Consider the following 16,737-nt stretch of genomic DNA (forward strand, 5'->3'; position numbering starts at 1 on the left):
CTGGAAGCACAAGAGACCCAGCTGTGCTGGGTTATACATGCACAGTGATGCATTTTCTCCCCATCCTGTACCTAGCAACATACACTGCACAAAGTGGAGCTCGTGTGAGACAAAGCCACGGAGGTGCTACAGCCCTTCTCATCTTTGCATGATTACAAGGACCTAGCTTGTATCCGCAATCTTGCCACCAACTGGAATGAAGATTGAGAGCCATGTTCATTCACATACACAGAAGCCACAGGAGCTGCCCGTGGCATCCTTTTTCCATTACGGTAATGAAGTTACACGCTGTCGTAGCACTTCCACTCAAAATTTCATGTTCATAGCTTAAAATGAAGTCAGCATGTAATTAAGCAAACTGATATTTGCGAAAGAAAACTTGAGACTGCTAGAAAAACGGCTCTACAATTCTTTTCACCGCTGAAAAAGCCATACACTCATACAGCATGCGTGCCAGAGGCAGCTGAACAGTTCTTGAGCTCTGGGTTTTGATTCACGTAAAGGCTCATAGGTAGACACCATGTGATTGTTTGATGGCGACATCTGACGTTGAATGCAGCTTCTCCAGGAGGCAGATCATTTGGCACCACCCCGAAAGTCATGAGACTTGCATGAGACTTGGACGTGACCATCCGGACCTCCAGCCTCTTTTGTAAAATGGCAAGGGCCACCGCCATTCTCCCTTGAATGGCTGTTAAAAAGCTTGACTAATCGCTGTTAATAAAGCAAGCTGAGGCTTTCTCACAGCATGAGTATTTGGTTCTCTGACACAAAAACACAGAAAATGAGGTCTCTCAATGCAGAGACCCAGTTCCATCTTAGAAAATGAAATTTTATTTTAGGGCTACGAAAACTGAACTGACTGGATGTATCTCAGTAAAAGACACAGTCCTCAGTATTTAAGAAGCAGCATTTTTAAAACGTTTGAGAACTGGATGTTACACATGAGCTCTTTGGTTTGGCCCAGATTCAGAATAGCCTGTCCAGGGAATGCAATTAAGTGCTTCTTAATTAAATATACATGTACTTAATGTTAGGCACCTATTCTTGTGCTTTCCTGAATAGGAGCGATATCGGTGTTGTTTAAAAGCTTTCTCAGTCAGATTCCAACTACAGATATTATTAAAAGCATCAGATAGGTAGGGCCATTTCTAACGCTTCAAAACAGAACTTCATGTCCTCTGTGTGTGGTGAAACAACATCTATTCAATGTTCATTTCACGGAGTACAAGCTCCCTAAACTATTTTTGCAACTGTTTTTTCACAGCGTTCATTTCCCTGGCATCTGGAGGGATTAAAGAGCCTTGCTCATCTGCAGCAAAAGCAATAACGTGTCTGCCAATATCTAAGACTGAAAGCTGAAACAGCATTCAAAATACATCTTGAATAAGTGTTCAAAAACATATCCTTAGGGTAGTTTCCCGTGTTGCTGGCAAATCTGGTTTGTGTGTGTCTGATAAAATGGTTTGAGTTTAACACTGCAAAGAACATTTGATGATGCGAGGACGTGCCGCATGACAAACTCAGAGCAACTCACAATGCTCCTACTTTACCAATTCTTGCCACTGAGAAAATCTAGTGAAATGTATTGAGCTGGACACTCATTTTCTTTCTAGCTAGCATTTGAAGTCAATTTGCAAACTTTTCCCTCCTACCTTTCTTGGAAAGCCTGAGGATTTTTATTAACATGTCTTTATTGCTAATATGAGATAGAAAAGTTCCTAAACTATTTTTCCTAAATTATCAAGATGGGGGTTAATGGCTTTTACATTACTAAAGTGAGAAGTAAGGTATATATTTTTACCAGTGAGAAGGGCTATTAGCAAAAGAAAACTTTATCAGGGAAGTATTTTCATACCTTTCTCTCTCCTAAGCACTTCAGGTGATGATTAGATGACTTCTTGGAGATTCAGCTAAACACAAATGTCAATGGCAAGGTACACGGGCAAACTTGTAAAAAACAGGAAAGATTTTAATCATCACAGAGTCATTAAAGCAAAGCAAACGAACAAAAGTAGAATAGTATTCATGCTTGAATACATATCAAAAGCTATCAGGTAAAAAGGAAGACACTACTGTCAGAGATGACTTCCCACAACCACCTCTGTAATTGCCACGCCAGTGACATTGTGCAGTACGTAAAGTTCTATCCAGGAGGAAAGAGACTGACTTGGTTGTGAAAGATACCCCAGAGACTGGAGGCTCTAGGATGGTGGACAATGCAGACACAGTTCTTTTTACTGAATTCTAATAGGAATTCCCTGAAAAATTGAGGAATTACATTGCACAACATATCTTTTTAGGTTGTAACATTCATTCCACATTCTTCTACTTGTGAAACCGCTAGTTTTCAGGAACAGAAAGTTTCCCGATGTCCTAACAGTGCCTGCTGCTTGTGGTGTCAGAACCATGGAGAACAAGAAGAAAATATCTTCAATTCCATTATTCTTTCATCTGTTGAAACATTTAATTGATATTTTGGCTGAAACACAGCTCTGCTCAAAAGAGAGAACTGGGATTATGCTAAATGACAAACTGCTGATCAGCAAGAGCTTGATTACATGAGTCTTTATTTGGATCCAGAGGTGACTCTGCATCATTTCATGTAGTAAAATGCTCTCTGATTTCTTCCAGAACAAAAATACTGCCAACATTTTTTTTTTTCTGAAAACTCTTCAAAACCAATGCACACTGAAAGCCTCTGAAAACTAAGTACAGCCTTTTAAAAGAAGTATTCCGTAAAAGTATTTGCAAAATATTTGTATATGAACATATTTGCCCTTGGCTATTAAATTCCAGTTCTCATCTGCAAAGCAATAGAAAAGAATGTGTTCAGTTGGCATGTAGCTTTAAGTACAGCAACACAACACTGAGGCAATTAATACTATAGTTTAAGACTGCTAATTATTCCTTCCGTGATCTTCCTTCTTCTGGTCACATTTTGGAAGAATAATTACGAGCCTTGTAAGCTAAGTCCAGAAAAAAAAAACAACAATCCAGACAGAAACCACAGGTTCTGCCTGCTGATGTTAGTTACTAACATCTGCATAAAGGTTTACTGTGCCGAGTACGTCTAACAGCTGCAGCAGCTTCCAGGAAAGTAGCAGTCAAAAAGGCTATTACAACAGATGCTTTTCAAATCCTCCTGCAGAACATGATCCTTTCTGCAATAATTTACACAGCCTGCATTTACATCTTGTACACATCTTGTACCTACATTTGTCGTGACTGCTTTACAGTAGCAAGTTTGGTGAAGTGATTTTGCCAAGCTTATTTTTTTTCAGAAACAGGGCCAATAAAAGGAACTGCGTGCAGTTAAATTAGATGGCAAATCCTGTATTTAAGAACCATTTAATCTAAAGCACAGAACCAGTCCCAGGAGAAAAACAAACAAACAAAAAATAAACAAAACAAAACCATCAGTGTTTCCTTTTTCTCAACTGCCAGCGTTCAAAGTTGTGCTGCAACTTGTCTTCCCTCTCTGGTCCAAAATTTCCACTAATTTCTTCTTTAATCAGAGAGGCTGAGGGAACCTCGTGGCAGTGGCACTCCTTTGGGACACAAGCTGTGACATCCTAGAAACCGCTTCTTCAGGAAGCATTACAATCACCGGCAGCTGTATAGAAGGGCTGCTGTCTTGGAGGCTGTCTTTTAAGGCTGGTAGTCCTGCCCAGGACATCTTTCCTGATAAATAAGAGAGCCAGGAATTTAGGTTAAGCAGCAAGCCCACAAGTCATGCACAGTATTGAAATGTTGGTTCACACCCTGGCTCCCTTTTGGACTGCTTCAGGTAACTCTCTCCAATATTTTTTTTTTTTTTTTTTTTTCCAGAGGGAACTACCTCTCAGCTGCGTAGCCGTGAGCCAGTTTGTGCCATTTGGCTTTGAGGTCAGGGATTGGCTCATGGCCCCTTTTTAATTAGTGGCATAAACATAGCTTCAAAGAACATATGTGGGTGTCAAACCTCATTAGAGCATTTCTTGTTGTGAATCCCAAGTGAGCAGTCATCTCTGTTGCAGACTTAATTCAAGCACCTACAGTCTAGAAAAGGGGAAGGATTTAATTAGCATTTTTTTATTAGTTATGGGAGCACTCTCCCTTAGCAATTAGGATGCTTCCTTATTTAACTTAGGATTTTGGACTACCTCCTAGGTGGATGGGAATGTCTAAGGTAGGCATCGCATTGTGTACCATGTAGGCACCCACTTCCACTATCAGATCCACCTCTACACTCCTTCCTGGAGAGTATTTCTTTTATGGGTTTTTGCCAGGCGTAGACTTAATCTCTGCTCATGCAGCCTCTGCTGATGCAAATTTAGATGAAGAACAGAAGCTTCCTGGTTGGAAATGCTTAGAAGTGGTTAAGAGCCCAGGCAGGACAGAAGTTCACACGCTAGGAAAAAAAACACGTCACAAGATTTTAAAACATCAAAAACAGCACCATATTCCTTTTCCTTTGCTGTTTTTCCAGGCATTGTAGATGCTATCACTCCTGCTCTTTCTTCTCCTTGTAGGAGGTTGACACTAGCTCAGGGATAACCACAGTGGTGTGGCTGCTGACTCTTCAAGATCAGCTTCTGTGGTAAATCCAAAAAAAAAGAGGATGCCAAAGAAAGTTACCAGAGACATTTCCCTTTCCAGTACATATAATCTAAAACATATCTGAACTGCTCTATAAGACTACACACAATTTGTTTAGTTTAGTATTATGTTGGTTTTTTCTTTGCTTTTCAGACTCTTAAGCTCTTCAAGGCAGGGACTTGCTCTTGATTTGGTCCAGTTTTACCTCCTTACCGGTGCCCTGTGCACAGCCGTTGAACAACAGGCCTGATTCTGCAGTAATGCCGCACTGAACAGAAAATGGAATGGTAATTTTGTTTACAGTCATTGGAAGACCACACACAAAAATACTGAAGTGTTTGGTTTGTGATGGAAAGGAAAGCACATGCATAACCAATATACACCATCACAACATTAGGTGTCCTGGACTGGATGCTCTGGCTCACACTTGTGAACCACTTTAATATCATGCAACATAACAATAAATAAAGATGAACCACAGTTCTCTCAGATTTTTAGCATTCTCTCTCCTCCCCCCAGTCTTGGCAGCTGGATTAGCAGCTGGCACATGTAAGAGTAGATACTAAAGGATATTAATTTTTCCTCATTTTAGAAAAGAATTTTCTGCTATCGGAATTCTGGTCATATCTATATCATCTTGTCTCAGGAACATGCCAGGGAAGTCCACTGTCCTTTGGGATAAGAATCAGTATGTGTGAGACAATGATGAGATATATGCTACCATTTATAGTGCTTGTAAAGCCTCTGGAGATCTTGTAAGATAGCTCTCTGTGTACAGCCCACAGGAAACAGCATAGGGTCAATAAACTGGTTCACAGTTGTTGCTTTTCTATTAGATTTTAAAGTAACAAAATGAAAAAGCTAAGCCAGCCCAAAATACTGCTTATGAGATAAAAAAAAATATAAAGTTCCTGCCCCATCCATACTGGTTCTCACCGTTCAGGAAAATGATGGAGAAAATTTTTACTTTTCTTCCTGTAAAAAATTACTTTGGCAGCTATGAACTCACTATAGAACGTCAAAAGGCATTTTTTTTTTTTTTCTCAGAAACATGCACTTAACCCAACAATATAAACAGATAAAGGGCCTGGAAGGGGGAGAGAACAAACAGAAGGGTTGCATTAAACACCCTCTCTCGTGCTGGAATCTGAAGCTAGTGAGGAAAACGCAGGCTGTTGGTGCACGTGAGAGATCAGTACCTGCTAGGAAGCCTCCCTGTCTTCAAACAAATACTATTCCCACCAACTAGCTTTATTTCTCCTTCTCACCTTCCCTTACACTTCTGTTTGTCCTGTTTTGTGCCATGACATGAAGATACAAAACCTTCATCAGCTTACAGAAAAAAGAACAAAACTTAATAAGCCGTACACAATTATTTCTTTATGGATACCTAAACTTACTTACAGAGCCTTTGCTTACTAACTAAATGCATCATAGAATCATAGAATGGTTTGGGTTGGAAGGGACCTTCAAAGGTCATCTAGTCCAACCCCCCTACAAGAAGCAGGGACATCTTCGACTGGAATAGGTTGCTCAGAGCCTCATCCAACCTGGCCATTCCCATCTCCACAGTATGCATCTGTGCAGGAATTTGTTTTCAAATCTGAAAGTGCTATTATGCTACTGCTTTTCTTCATTGCTAAATAGTTACCTGTGTTCAATAGCATCAGAAATTATTCTTTGCTCCACCGTAGTTCCTGTAAAACCTAAACAATAACTATGTTACGCTAGGCTTCGTACGACGAGGTGCACAGATAGAGCTCAGGCAGTGCCCTCACCTAGTCTGCCAGCTGCTTCGGACAAGGCTTTTTGGTTTTACTGGATAAAGTCCAAGTTGCTTCCTGCCCACAGACACTACCACAGCACAAACGTTCAATCCCGTTACACAAGCGCGGGCACCTAAGGTGGGTTTTCTGGTGGTACTGAGGTTTTCATAAAATGTGTTTATTTTCACCGCTTTGTGATTTTATCAGCAGGCTAACGCGTGCCATGAGACAGCTTGTCCTGTATCTTTTATTCTCCCAAAGGAAAGAGGAGAGAAAAAAAAAATAAAAGCTATTTCACAACAAATTTATCAGCTCTGTGGAACTAAGGAAGAGTTTCAAAACAGAGGGCAAAACTGCAGTTTACTGCTTCACAAAGGATTAAAGGAATATACAGGAGATGTGCTTTATAAGTTCTCTTCAAGGAGATGGCCTGCTTTTACGTAAACTGCCTTTCATCTTATCATATATTGTTCACAGCGAGGATATAAAGCAGACAGGATATTGAGTGAGGCTACAAAATGATGCAGAAGGAAACAAAGCTCTTTCCAGCAGTTTATGTTCTGAAACACTCCGAGATTTCCACATCTCCATTTCTTTCTTTGCTCCTGTCCCAGAATCAGTTCTGCAGCTCTCTTGTGGCTTGCTATTATGTATGTATATAGGTGTGTGTGTGTATACACACACTTGTGCTTATGTAAACCAGACATTTATATTTTGAAACAAGACATGAATTTCTTAAGCAAACTGTTGGTTTAGTCTTTATGGAGGCGGTCAGCCTATTCTTGGGAATAGTGCTAAGACTGACCACGATGGAGTCCTCCATTATGTAAATGCACTTTGGGTGTAGTTTTTGTTGTGCTGCATTATATAGTTAACTGGGACTTTTAGGGATATCTGAAACTTTTGAATGAACATTGGCATTTTCACTCAATTCTGTATAAAGCAATTGGGTGCCAGGGAAAACTATCACTCCAATTGTCTGGAATAGCTTGTCTAATAAATAGCACTTTTTTTCATGTTTCCTTTGGAAAATATATCATTGACAATGCAAAACAATCTAAAATATTATTTTGAACAGAATGTTCTGTGCACTGAGTTTGGAATTCCACAAAAAAACAGAATATCCAAAATTCACTGTCCAAACAGTGAGTTTTACTCCAAGCTGTTCTCACTGAATGCCATTGTGTAAACTGCTTTCTGAAATAGACTTTAAGATACTGTCCTACAGAAATATAACAATGAAACCTCATTTAAATGCGGTAAGAGAATATCAGGAAGATAGAATTTGCTTATTTGTCTTATTTCAGAGGTGCTAAAGGTCCTACCATTTGAGCTGGATGCAATGGGAACTGCAAGTGCTCAGTGCTTCAGAAAAACATGCCCAGATTGTAAAATTGTGTGTGCATAGTTACCTTTGGCTTTTCATCAAAGAGCATCACTCAGCAGTTCGCTTACAAACAACAGGGCCAGATAACAAAGCCACAGATACCAAGCTGATAGCACTGAACTAGGTAAGGGGGACACACTATCTCCTCCTACCCAACCACAGATCTCCATCTGCATGAGGTTGTACCGAAAGCAAAAAAGACACCATGAGCTCCACTAATGCAGCATCACTTCTGGATCAGACTTCACTGACATCCCATCTGCACCCCCCCAAGTAGCTATATCTGTAAATTGAGGAGCAGAGGGCCAATTTTACAAAGATCAGGTGGTAAAAGGGTTCTTTTCTTGGAGGCAGAAGGTTATTTAACGTGAATTCTGATCTGGAGAATAGCAAGCCATTAATACAGCAACACCATTCTGTCTGATGCTTTCTTCCTTCTCTCATATACAGAAAAATCCTTCCTGTTGTATAAGCATGCATGATCAGAGTTGCATAATTCAGCTCAGAGTTCAGTCAGTGACTGCCTAGAAAAACATGGATTAAATCAAACCACATTTTTATTATTTCCCTTGACTTAAAAAAAAAAAATAACTTCTTCTAAATTGGTTTTTCTTCTGAGTTTTTGAAATTTTACTTCTATTATTTACATTTTAAAAGAACTGAATGGGATATTAGCAACATTATGTAAAGAAAATTGATTCTACCCTGAAGCTGGCAGTGGAATATTCCAGTTTTAGAACCAATGTAAGTCTCCTAAAAAGGTCAGTAGTAACTAAACATTTTGCTAAAAATGAATTCAACACACTTCTACTGGCTCAGTGAAATTTATAATCAGAAAGTAAAAAGCGCTTGTCAAGGGTGTCCAAAAACGAAGCTATTATAACCTCCTGTAAGGAGGGTTGAAAAGTAAAGTATAGAAACACATTGGTATCTTTTCTGTTTTCCATTATTGAAAAAAGTAATAATAATAATTCCAAACTGTTCAGTTTAGGTATGTTGTAGTTGACATCCATATCACGTTTTCTGCTGCTTCTACTATTGAGAAGTTCACTCTTGGATACAGACAATATGCCTTGTTTAGTAACATCTGTGTGCAGACTGCAAAGTATGATGGTTGGCTGGATTGCTAGAGCTCAGTTCGGGAATTTGGCTGCAGGCTCATTCTTTCTATAGGTCTGGCCACAAGGACAAAGGAATAATACTTTCTTATTCTAGGGAAACAATAGAAATCTCAGAGGCAAGGAGTAAGTGAAGCAAATAGAAACAAAGAATAAATATTATTTTCATTTTTCAACAAAGAAGAAATATTGTTTTCATTCCTTTAACTCAAAAAATAGTCACAATAGAAAAATATAATATTAAATGCACAGGGAAAGAGGCATACAGAGCAGAAAGATCGTGCTTGTAAAGGCAAAACATTATCTTTTGGCTATGGTCACAGAACAAAACCAAGACATTTGAGTATCATTGTCTAGTTGGACTCTGCCCCAGTAATTTGTCTCTTTCAAGCACTCAACCTTAGCAAGCAAAGAAACGTCTGCTCTCTGGTACCTCCACAGCGATGGCTGTGCAGCTGGGTACCACATGTGCAGCAGGTGCTAGGAAGCAACAGGGCTGCTGCACGGTGGGGGTTCCTCACCGCAGTTCCACACAGAACAGCCAAATTACTCTGTGTCATGAGGGATTTTTTTTTTTTCTGCCCACCCTTAAGAACAACTCAGAGTTTCACATGCCCAACCCCTCTACATTAACAGGGCTGAATTCCATACGGCATCCATCACCAAATAGCTAATGAGAGCTTGATGGTGGTGACAGGAGTTACCTTCATTTTTGTGTGTGTGTTTTGTCACGTTTTTCTTCAAGTAAGAGTCACTTTATGGTCTATGAATATTATCTATTGTCCATCTACCCGTAGTTTCATACAATTTTGAAAGCTGTATCTGGGAATTGAGCACGTCTTTTGACTGTGTTTGATACCAAGCTTTTCTCTGCCTCTAAACTGTCAAGATGGATCATCAAGGAAAGACATGAACTTTTAAAGTATTTCTCTACAGAGTTAGAAGTTTGACCACTGCTTATTGTCCAAACTTCTTAACATGATTCAGAGAGCCCAATCTATATGTCTATCCATTTTTCACATGAACCAGTGGAAAATAAGACGATCAGTTGCTTTTGTAGATGTGTATCTATGACTGATATAATTTCATACTCTGCCTAAGGTAATACATCAATTAATAAATGTGTTTAGCGTTTCCTTAAAAAAAAAAAGAAGAAAAAAAAAAAAAAGAGGAATGTACTGTTCACCTCTCCAGATCTAGGTTAGTGTGTTCTTTGCCACTGTACCTATCAATCTCTGAAAAAATACTAAATTCTCAACTATCTCATCTATTTGTACTCATAAACATCACCGCACTAGCCCAGCTTCTTTTGTTGAGGAACAAAAGCTGCTAAAGTGAGGGTTACATTTAAAAATACACTGACACTTACTCCACATGAGCACTACAACGCTCACAGTGCAAGATGAGACAGCCACAAGCACGTGCCTCCACATGAACAGCTGAGGACAGATTTTCCCTGGTCAAGTAAACAAGAGTTAAATTGGACACAGAAACAACATAAAAATTTTCAGCTCGAAACACCCTGTTCTGCCTCTTACTACATCCTGACCATTAAAACCTCCCATGTAGCACAGAATACAGGCAAATAAATTGGCACTTATTTACACATACTTGTGAAAGGATTAGGGAGCCACATGAGCTAGTCATGACCAAAAAGTGCCAGGATCTGCAAAAATATATTGTGATGACATTTCAAACATGTACAGAGCTATTGTTTAGAAAATGGCAGCTACAACACATTTCATCCTAAGACTTCTGAGCTTCCACCTCTCCCCTTGCAGGCTCAAGATGCTTAAAATATGCTACTGCGGTCAGCACTGTCCCCATAGTACATGAACTGCTTGGTATTACCAAGCCTTCAGCAGAGCAGTAACAAATATTCCCTGAAGATTATGCTAAAATCAGCATTTAGGCACCAAAGGACTCCTAATATCTATTTTCTGTTCATAGGCGGGGGCTTTGTAATGCCGAAACTACCTAAATGTTTGGCTTACATAAAAGCAGAATGAGGTTTCAAGAATGAACGTATCTAATATCTCACTTCCTTCTTTCCATGAAATGCTTTGTAAAAAGTGTTGTTGAACTGCACATGTAGGAAGATAATCTCTTGAGTCTCTTTAGGTGAATTGAACTGCACTTGGAACTAAGGGGCAGCCTGGTCAGATCAGAGTAGAGGTGTGACTCTGCTGAGGGATCACCAACTCTGGCATTAATTACCACCCTCGCAGACCTATTAGCCCCTCTTCATGCCTTAAACTTCCCTTCCACTGTCATTAATTCAGACGAAGTATAGCTGCTTACCTTGACAGGTAACAGCTGGAAGTCCCAACTATGGAGACAGAAGACGGTCCAATGATTTGCTTCCTGGGCTGGTGAGCCAGCAGCAGAATAGCTGTGTGGGATCAGCAGGTGAACAGTCAAGAACCGCACCAGCCACAAGGCCACATGTAACCACTCTCAGAGGTCACAAGAAAGGTGGGAATCTGGGGAGAGCAAGAGTTGGAAGTGCACACGAAGAGAAAAAGATGGTTGAGCGATGGGCTGCAGGAGGTATTGCAAATGAAATGTGATTCCGGTCAGCTGTGGGGAAAAAAAAAAAAACAAAAAAAAAAAACAAAAAGGAAAATTAAATTAAACCAGACCAGCCAGGACATACCCTTTACACCCATACTGTTTTCCATATGAAGATGCTAATTTTCAGTATTTGTGTTAGCATACAGGCATTGTAATGTTGGGCCTGAGATCCTACTGGGCTTCAGGCTGTACAAATACAAAGTGAAAAGACAGGAGTCCAGGCTTCCAACAACTTCTGATTTAGGTACAGGAAAAAAGACCAACCATGGAAAGAAAAAATGATGAGGCAGAATTCATAAAGGGGCTCAAGAGCAGTCAGAAGACACTGGCAGTTCAACTGTAGTCCTGCTTTTAGTGGTACTGCACCAAAGCAAAAGCCTTTAAGGAAGAATCTGAGGGTGAAAAAAAAATGGAGTCCCTTATATTTATGGGGGATTCCTCCCTCAAGTGAGGGACAACATGAAAAGGAACCAGGAGGTACTTCGCTTGGAACAGGCACAACGCAGGCTGGCACCATGGACTTCGACACAGGACTCAATGAGAAAGTAGGAGTGGGATGGGATATCGTCCATGACTTCATAAAAGTGTACAACTAGCTTACAACTTTTTGATTGTATTCCACAGAAAGGAAGAAATCAGCAGCAATACACAAGAAGCGGTCAGAGCAGTGACATGATCAAAGCACAAAGAAGAGGGAAATGATTTTATTGCTTCAGTTTGGACAGATCTCACATACTGAAGACACTGCAAGGCCAAAGATGACGTCAGATGAGATCATGGATAAATACACTATCTGTAGGTATGAAAAATGAAATTTTAATCTCCAATTTATTATACAAAGTATGCAGGGCTTTGACTTCACCAGAATATTAGGTTGCAAAAAATGTCAAAGACAGTGCCCAAGTTATGGGGCTGAGTGACTGGAAATGTGGAAGTTTTATCCTCAGTGACAAAAAAAGGGAGGGGGGAAGAAAAAAAAAAAACCTTAGAGAAAAAGGTTGAGAGTCATGACTCAGCAATCAACTCAAGGGCTGAGCTCAAGAGTACAGTTTGGACAGAAAGGTCACTTTTGGGATGCAGCAACACAGAGATAGGAGTGGGATTTGCATGCATGGACCAAAACAGAAGAATCAAAGTGGGAAGGCAAAGAGAGTTCTCAAACGCTCTCTTATACTTAGTAATGAAACTTTGGTTGTGAAAAATAAATTTGAGTCCTGTCCTTTTTTTTTTTTTAAATAAAGATAACTTTGTGGCCTTGCTGCTACCCTTTGCCCTGGAGGAGATTCTGCCTCTCACAAAATAGAGTGTGACAGAAGAGGTTTTCTGTTGCACACTCCAAGTTTTGCTCCTAGTGAGACTCTGGTGAAGTATGTAACACCTTAGACATTGGGCAGCAGTAGCTGGTTTGTCAATGCCAATCTCAGCCGTGAGAGCCAGCTCCTCCAGCTACAGGCAAACAGCAGCAGTACCACGGTTTGTGGTTGAAACAAGTGATTCTGTTGATTGAGTGTAGAAAAGAGATCAAAAGCTGCTCACATTTCAGGTTTCCTCCTACAGTTTTATCGTATCCAGTGAGACAGATACTTGACAGAAACACTTAAAACAGCAAAGCTATACGGTTACCAAATCCTGACATGATGAAAGAATGTATTGCAAGGGAACAGGACAATTAGAAAGGGAAAAACCAGTGCATCTTCTCAAGAGAGTTAATTATATCCCAAATACTTGACTCTCCAGTTCATGACACATTCTGTAGTGTGAAACTTAAAAATGCAAATCAAACACAACTGGGCACCTTCCTTTAATATGTTGTCATCCTACATAAACAACACTGGGAAGAAGTATATGCCCAGAGTTCAAACCAAGAGCTGGAAAACAGAAGAGCTTTAGCTACTAAGAAAACATTTTCCAAGTATATACTGCCCTCCTGTGTACAGCTCAGTACTGGCTCCAACAGCTGCAACCTATTTCAAAAATTCAGAATAACTTGGGCCAGTGATGTCCCAGATAATGGAGGAAGAGGAATAAAATCCCAGCACTAGGGAACACAGTGAAGAGACAGCTCAGGCCAGGTCTGGCACAACCAGCAACAAGCAGAAGCTGATTATTACCATGGTCTCAAGCTGTCTTTTATGAAAAAAAATCACACTGGTTCCCTAGCACCAGAAGCCTGGAGAGCTTATTAACTGGGGAGGTCCTCCAGCCCTCCTTATCACAGGCAAATGGCAAAGCGCCCCCCAAGCTGGCTCTACATCCTTGCCACAATCAGTATGCAAGTGAGATAAACCTTTCAAGATAACAGAGACTGTCCACAAACAACTGATTGCTCTGACCAGCAGTAATTTCTCCCAATTAAAGTTTCTTACGAACAAGACGAGTTTGGTGCACTCATGCCGAATTACTTACCTGTGCAGAAAGAATTTCCTTGCTGGAATATTCCTTGATACCTTCTTCCACAGTTCTGCTTTTTTTTTTTTTTTGGAAAAAAATAATTTTAACTGGGTTAAAAACTAAATTGTGAAAAATTGTTTCTCTCTGTTAAGTGATATTAAACTGTGCAGATACACTACTGCACTGCTATACAATCACTTCTCAGTGCAATGAAGGTTTTACTCACCACTAAATGCTTCTCCTTTGTTTCTTGTTTTAGCTTGCCCTTTTAAGAAAAAGCAGGTCCTCAAGCAAAATTCAGAGCAAATTCAGAGTCATGGTGAAGGACTCACTTTGTACACAATCTCTGTTCCCCATTTGCACTTGCAGAATCTGAACATTAAACTGAAAAAATTCTTAAGATCATAATAAGATCGAAAAAAAATTTAAATATTTGTCTGCTATGCATACTATGGCTTCATAACAGTTCATAAAAAAATTCAGAATTTTTCAGATGAGCATAGTTACTATTTGCAAAAATCCAGCGTAATCTTCATAAATGCTAAGCAGGAAAAACTTCAGAGCTAAGTAGATATCAGTTGCTAAATTCTGACAATGTTTATATCGCACACTCAAGAAGAGCATTATTGCTGAAATAGATTCTTTATTTCTGAAACATTCCAAAACAGCAGTATACACAGTTGTAATCAAATATTAAGTCATATGCCATTATAAGAAAGCATTGATTAGTGCAATTGGATTTTGTAAAAGATCTATCAAAAAAGATTTATTCGCATTAAAACTCATTTTCTGTAAGCAACTGTTAATAAAACATTACAATTTTATTTTTTGTAATAAAGTACTGAAAACCATCTGTAGTTTTAGAGATCATTGTATCTTTGTAAGTGCAAGGTGACTTATGCTGCCATTTTAAATACAAAACACTGACAATAAATTAACAATTGAACAAACGGTGAAAGACCAACAAAACCATGCTGACCCAGCTGGATGGCAATTTCCAGTGAACGCTACTTTTTTTTTTTGTGCTTCTGCAACATAAATATACTGCTTTGTATTGCCAATGGTACGATTTTGTAAGATATGTTCCTAGCGCTAAAAAAGTACATTACCCCAAAAATATTATTTATGGCACAGAAAAGTTAAATTATCTCTCTGTTGTTCAAGGTTCAGGCAAGTTTAAATGAACTTAAGTATACAAAATAAAATGTACTGGAAACACTAGAAAAAAATTCAAGCACATAAGTAAGTCCCCCCAAATTCAAAATAAAATGCATGATGCCTTTACACTGAATAAATTGTCTTAGAATTTCAGTACGGCAAAGCTGCCTGAAAGCATTATCTCCTACTTCTTTCCAAGGAAATATGCTGGTACCTTGCACATATATAATATCTTCTTCAGTTCCAAATGTCAGCACTGCCATTGTTAGTCCGATAACAACACAGCTGTTCAGGTAACTGATTAAGTGCAATATTTAGTATTTGATACGATGTTCATTTTTTTTCAAACGACATTGCATTATGGGTGGTTACATATTAAAATCCTGGGGGAAATAATACTGTATGACCCTCCTTTCCCAAATCATCATTACCCAGCCAGCTGGGTAATGAAATCCTCGTTACTTCTTTTCCACTGTTGATGGGCATCCTTCATTAATAGCAGCCGTCTCTCCAGTTCCCATCTCGCATCGTGCTGAGTGACGAAAGTGGCTTTGGAGGCTGAAGAAAACTGTATTAAACGAATGACAAAAAAAAAAAAAAAGACAAGGAAAGTCATATTTTATGTGAAAAATCAAGGTAACAAACATCATCATTTACTTCTGTAGCGACACTGGCCTTGTCGCTTGCTGGGAGACATCACTCCAAGCAAGCATATTTCTAGCTCCGTGCTAACACAAATTTAAAGATCGACAATGAAATTAAGGCCACCACCAATGAGACCCCATTACTATTACTGGTCTTAACCGGAGAGAAGGTTTGTAAAAAAGGAATTTGGTGAATAATTCTCATGATGCATGAGACCTCTCTCAATGGGAATATTTGGTTCTTCAGGGCTAAAGGCGATAAACTATTTTTGTCACTATGGACAGCAAAGATCTAATGGGAAATATTCTCCAAAAAGCTGTTGTGCTCAGCATGTTCATCAAAAAACAGCGCTTCATAAAAACACTAAAGAATTTAGGCATCTTATTGGCTGAAAAACTCTACCAAGTTCTGCTTCAGATCCTCTTATCCAGACATGTGACAACATGTTTCCATCCCACAGCCAAAGACATCAGAGAGCCACCAGTCCCAGCACCACCACCCATGCAGGGAACTTACGGTCCTCTGGGCCCCCACCCTCACACTTATGCTGTGTCTCTCACTAACGAATGAGGTCTTATTAAAAAATGCTTGTTGACCATGTTCCAAATCCTCCAGGTACTAATGAGGTAACTGTTTCAAAAAAGATTTTAAAAAGGACAAATAACCATCTGATTTGATCTATTAACTCAGTGGTGACAAGGCAGGCTATCTCTAATTTGCCACAACCATATTTTAGTTACACCACAATTTGCTGATAATAAAGTGTCCCAGTGCTGTGAAACTGTTTCTCACAAAAACAGGTCTTAAGCCTTGTTCCCTCACTTCTCTGCTTTTCCTTTGAGTTACCGATGCCTCCTCTCCCTTCCAAATGCCCTTGGCTGGAAAAAGGCAGAGATACGTTGTAAGGCAGAGTCAGTAAGTTAAAAGTAGTCATCAGAGCAGCTTCTCACCTCTCTGTTACAACTGGTTTCTTAGAGGCAAAAAAAATTTCCCTTATGTAAAAAAGGTGGTTAAACTTAGGTTCAGTCAAGCTGCTTTTGTGCAGCTCCACTTTGCTGCAGGAACAGTTATCTTTGATACAAATCCAGTAACTTGAGACATAAAACATGACCTGCCT

At 39.5% G+C, this 16,737-nt stretch overlaps 1 protein-coding gene across 2 annotated transcripts in view; it reads right to left on the minus strand.

Annotated features, from left to right (window-relative positions):
• Positions 1-14,440: 14,440 nt before the first annotated feature.
• SLAIN1 (SLAIN family member 1) overlaps positions 14,441-16,737 on the minus strand; it is a 50,444-nt gene continuing 48,147 nt past the window's right edge. For both annotated transcript variants that reach the window (XM_086741550.1, XM_086741544.1), the window contains one exon: positions 14,441-15,543. In XM_086741550.1, coding sequence (XP_086597676.1) covers positions 15,468-15,543 — 76 coding nt within the window. In that variant the 3' untranslated portion in view covers positions 14,441-15,467. The remainder of the gene's footprint in view (positions 15,544-16,737) is intronic.

The sequence above is a fragment of the Chlamydotis macqueenii genome, chromosome 1, assembly GCF_036417535.1.
Source record: "Chlamydotis macqueenii isolate bChlMac1 chromosome 1, bChlMac1.mat, whole genome shotgun sequence".
In the NCBI taxonomy this organism is placed as follows: Eukaryota; Metazoa; Chordata; class Aves; order Otidiformes; family Otididae; genus Chlamydotis; species Chlamydotis macqueenii.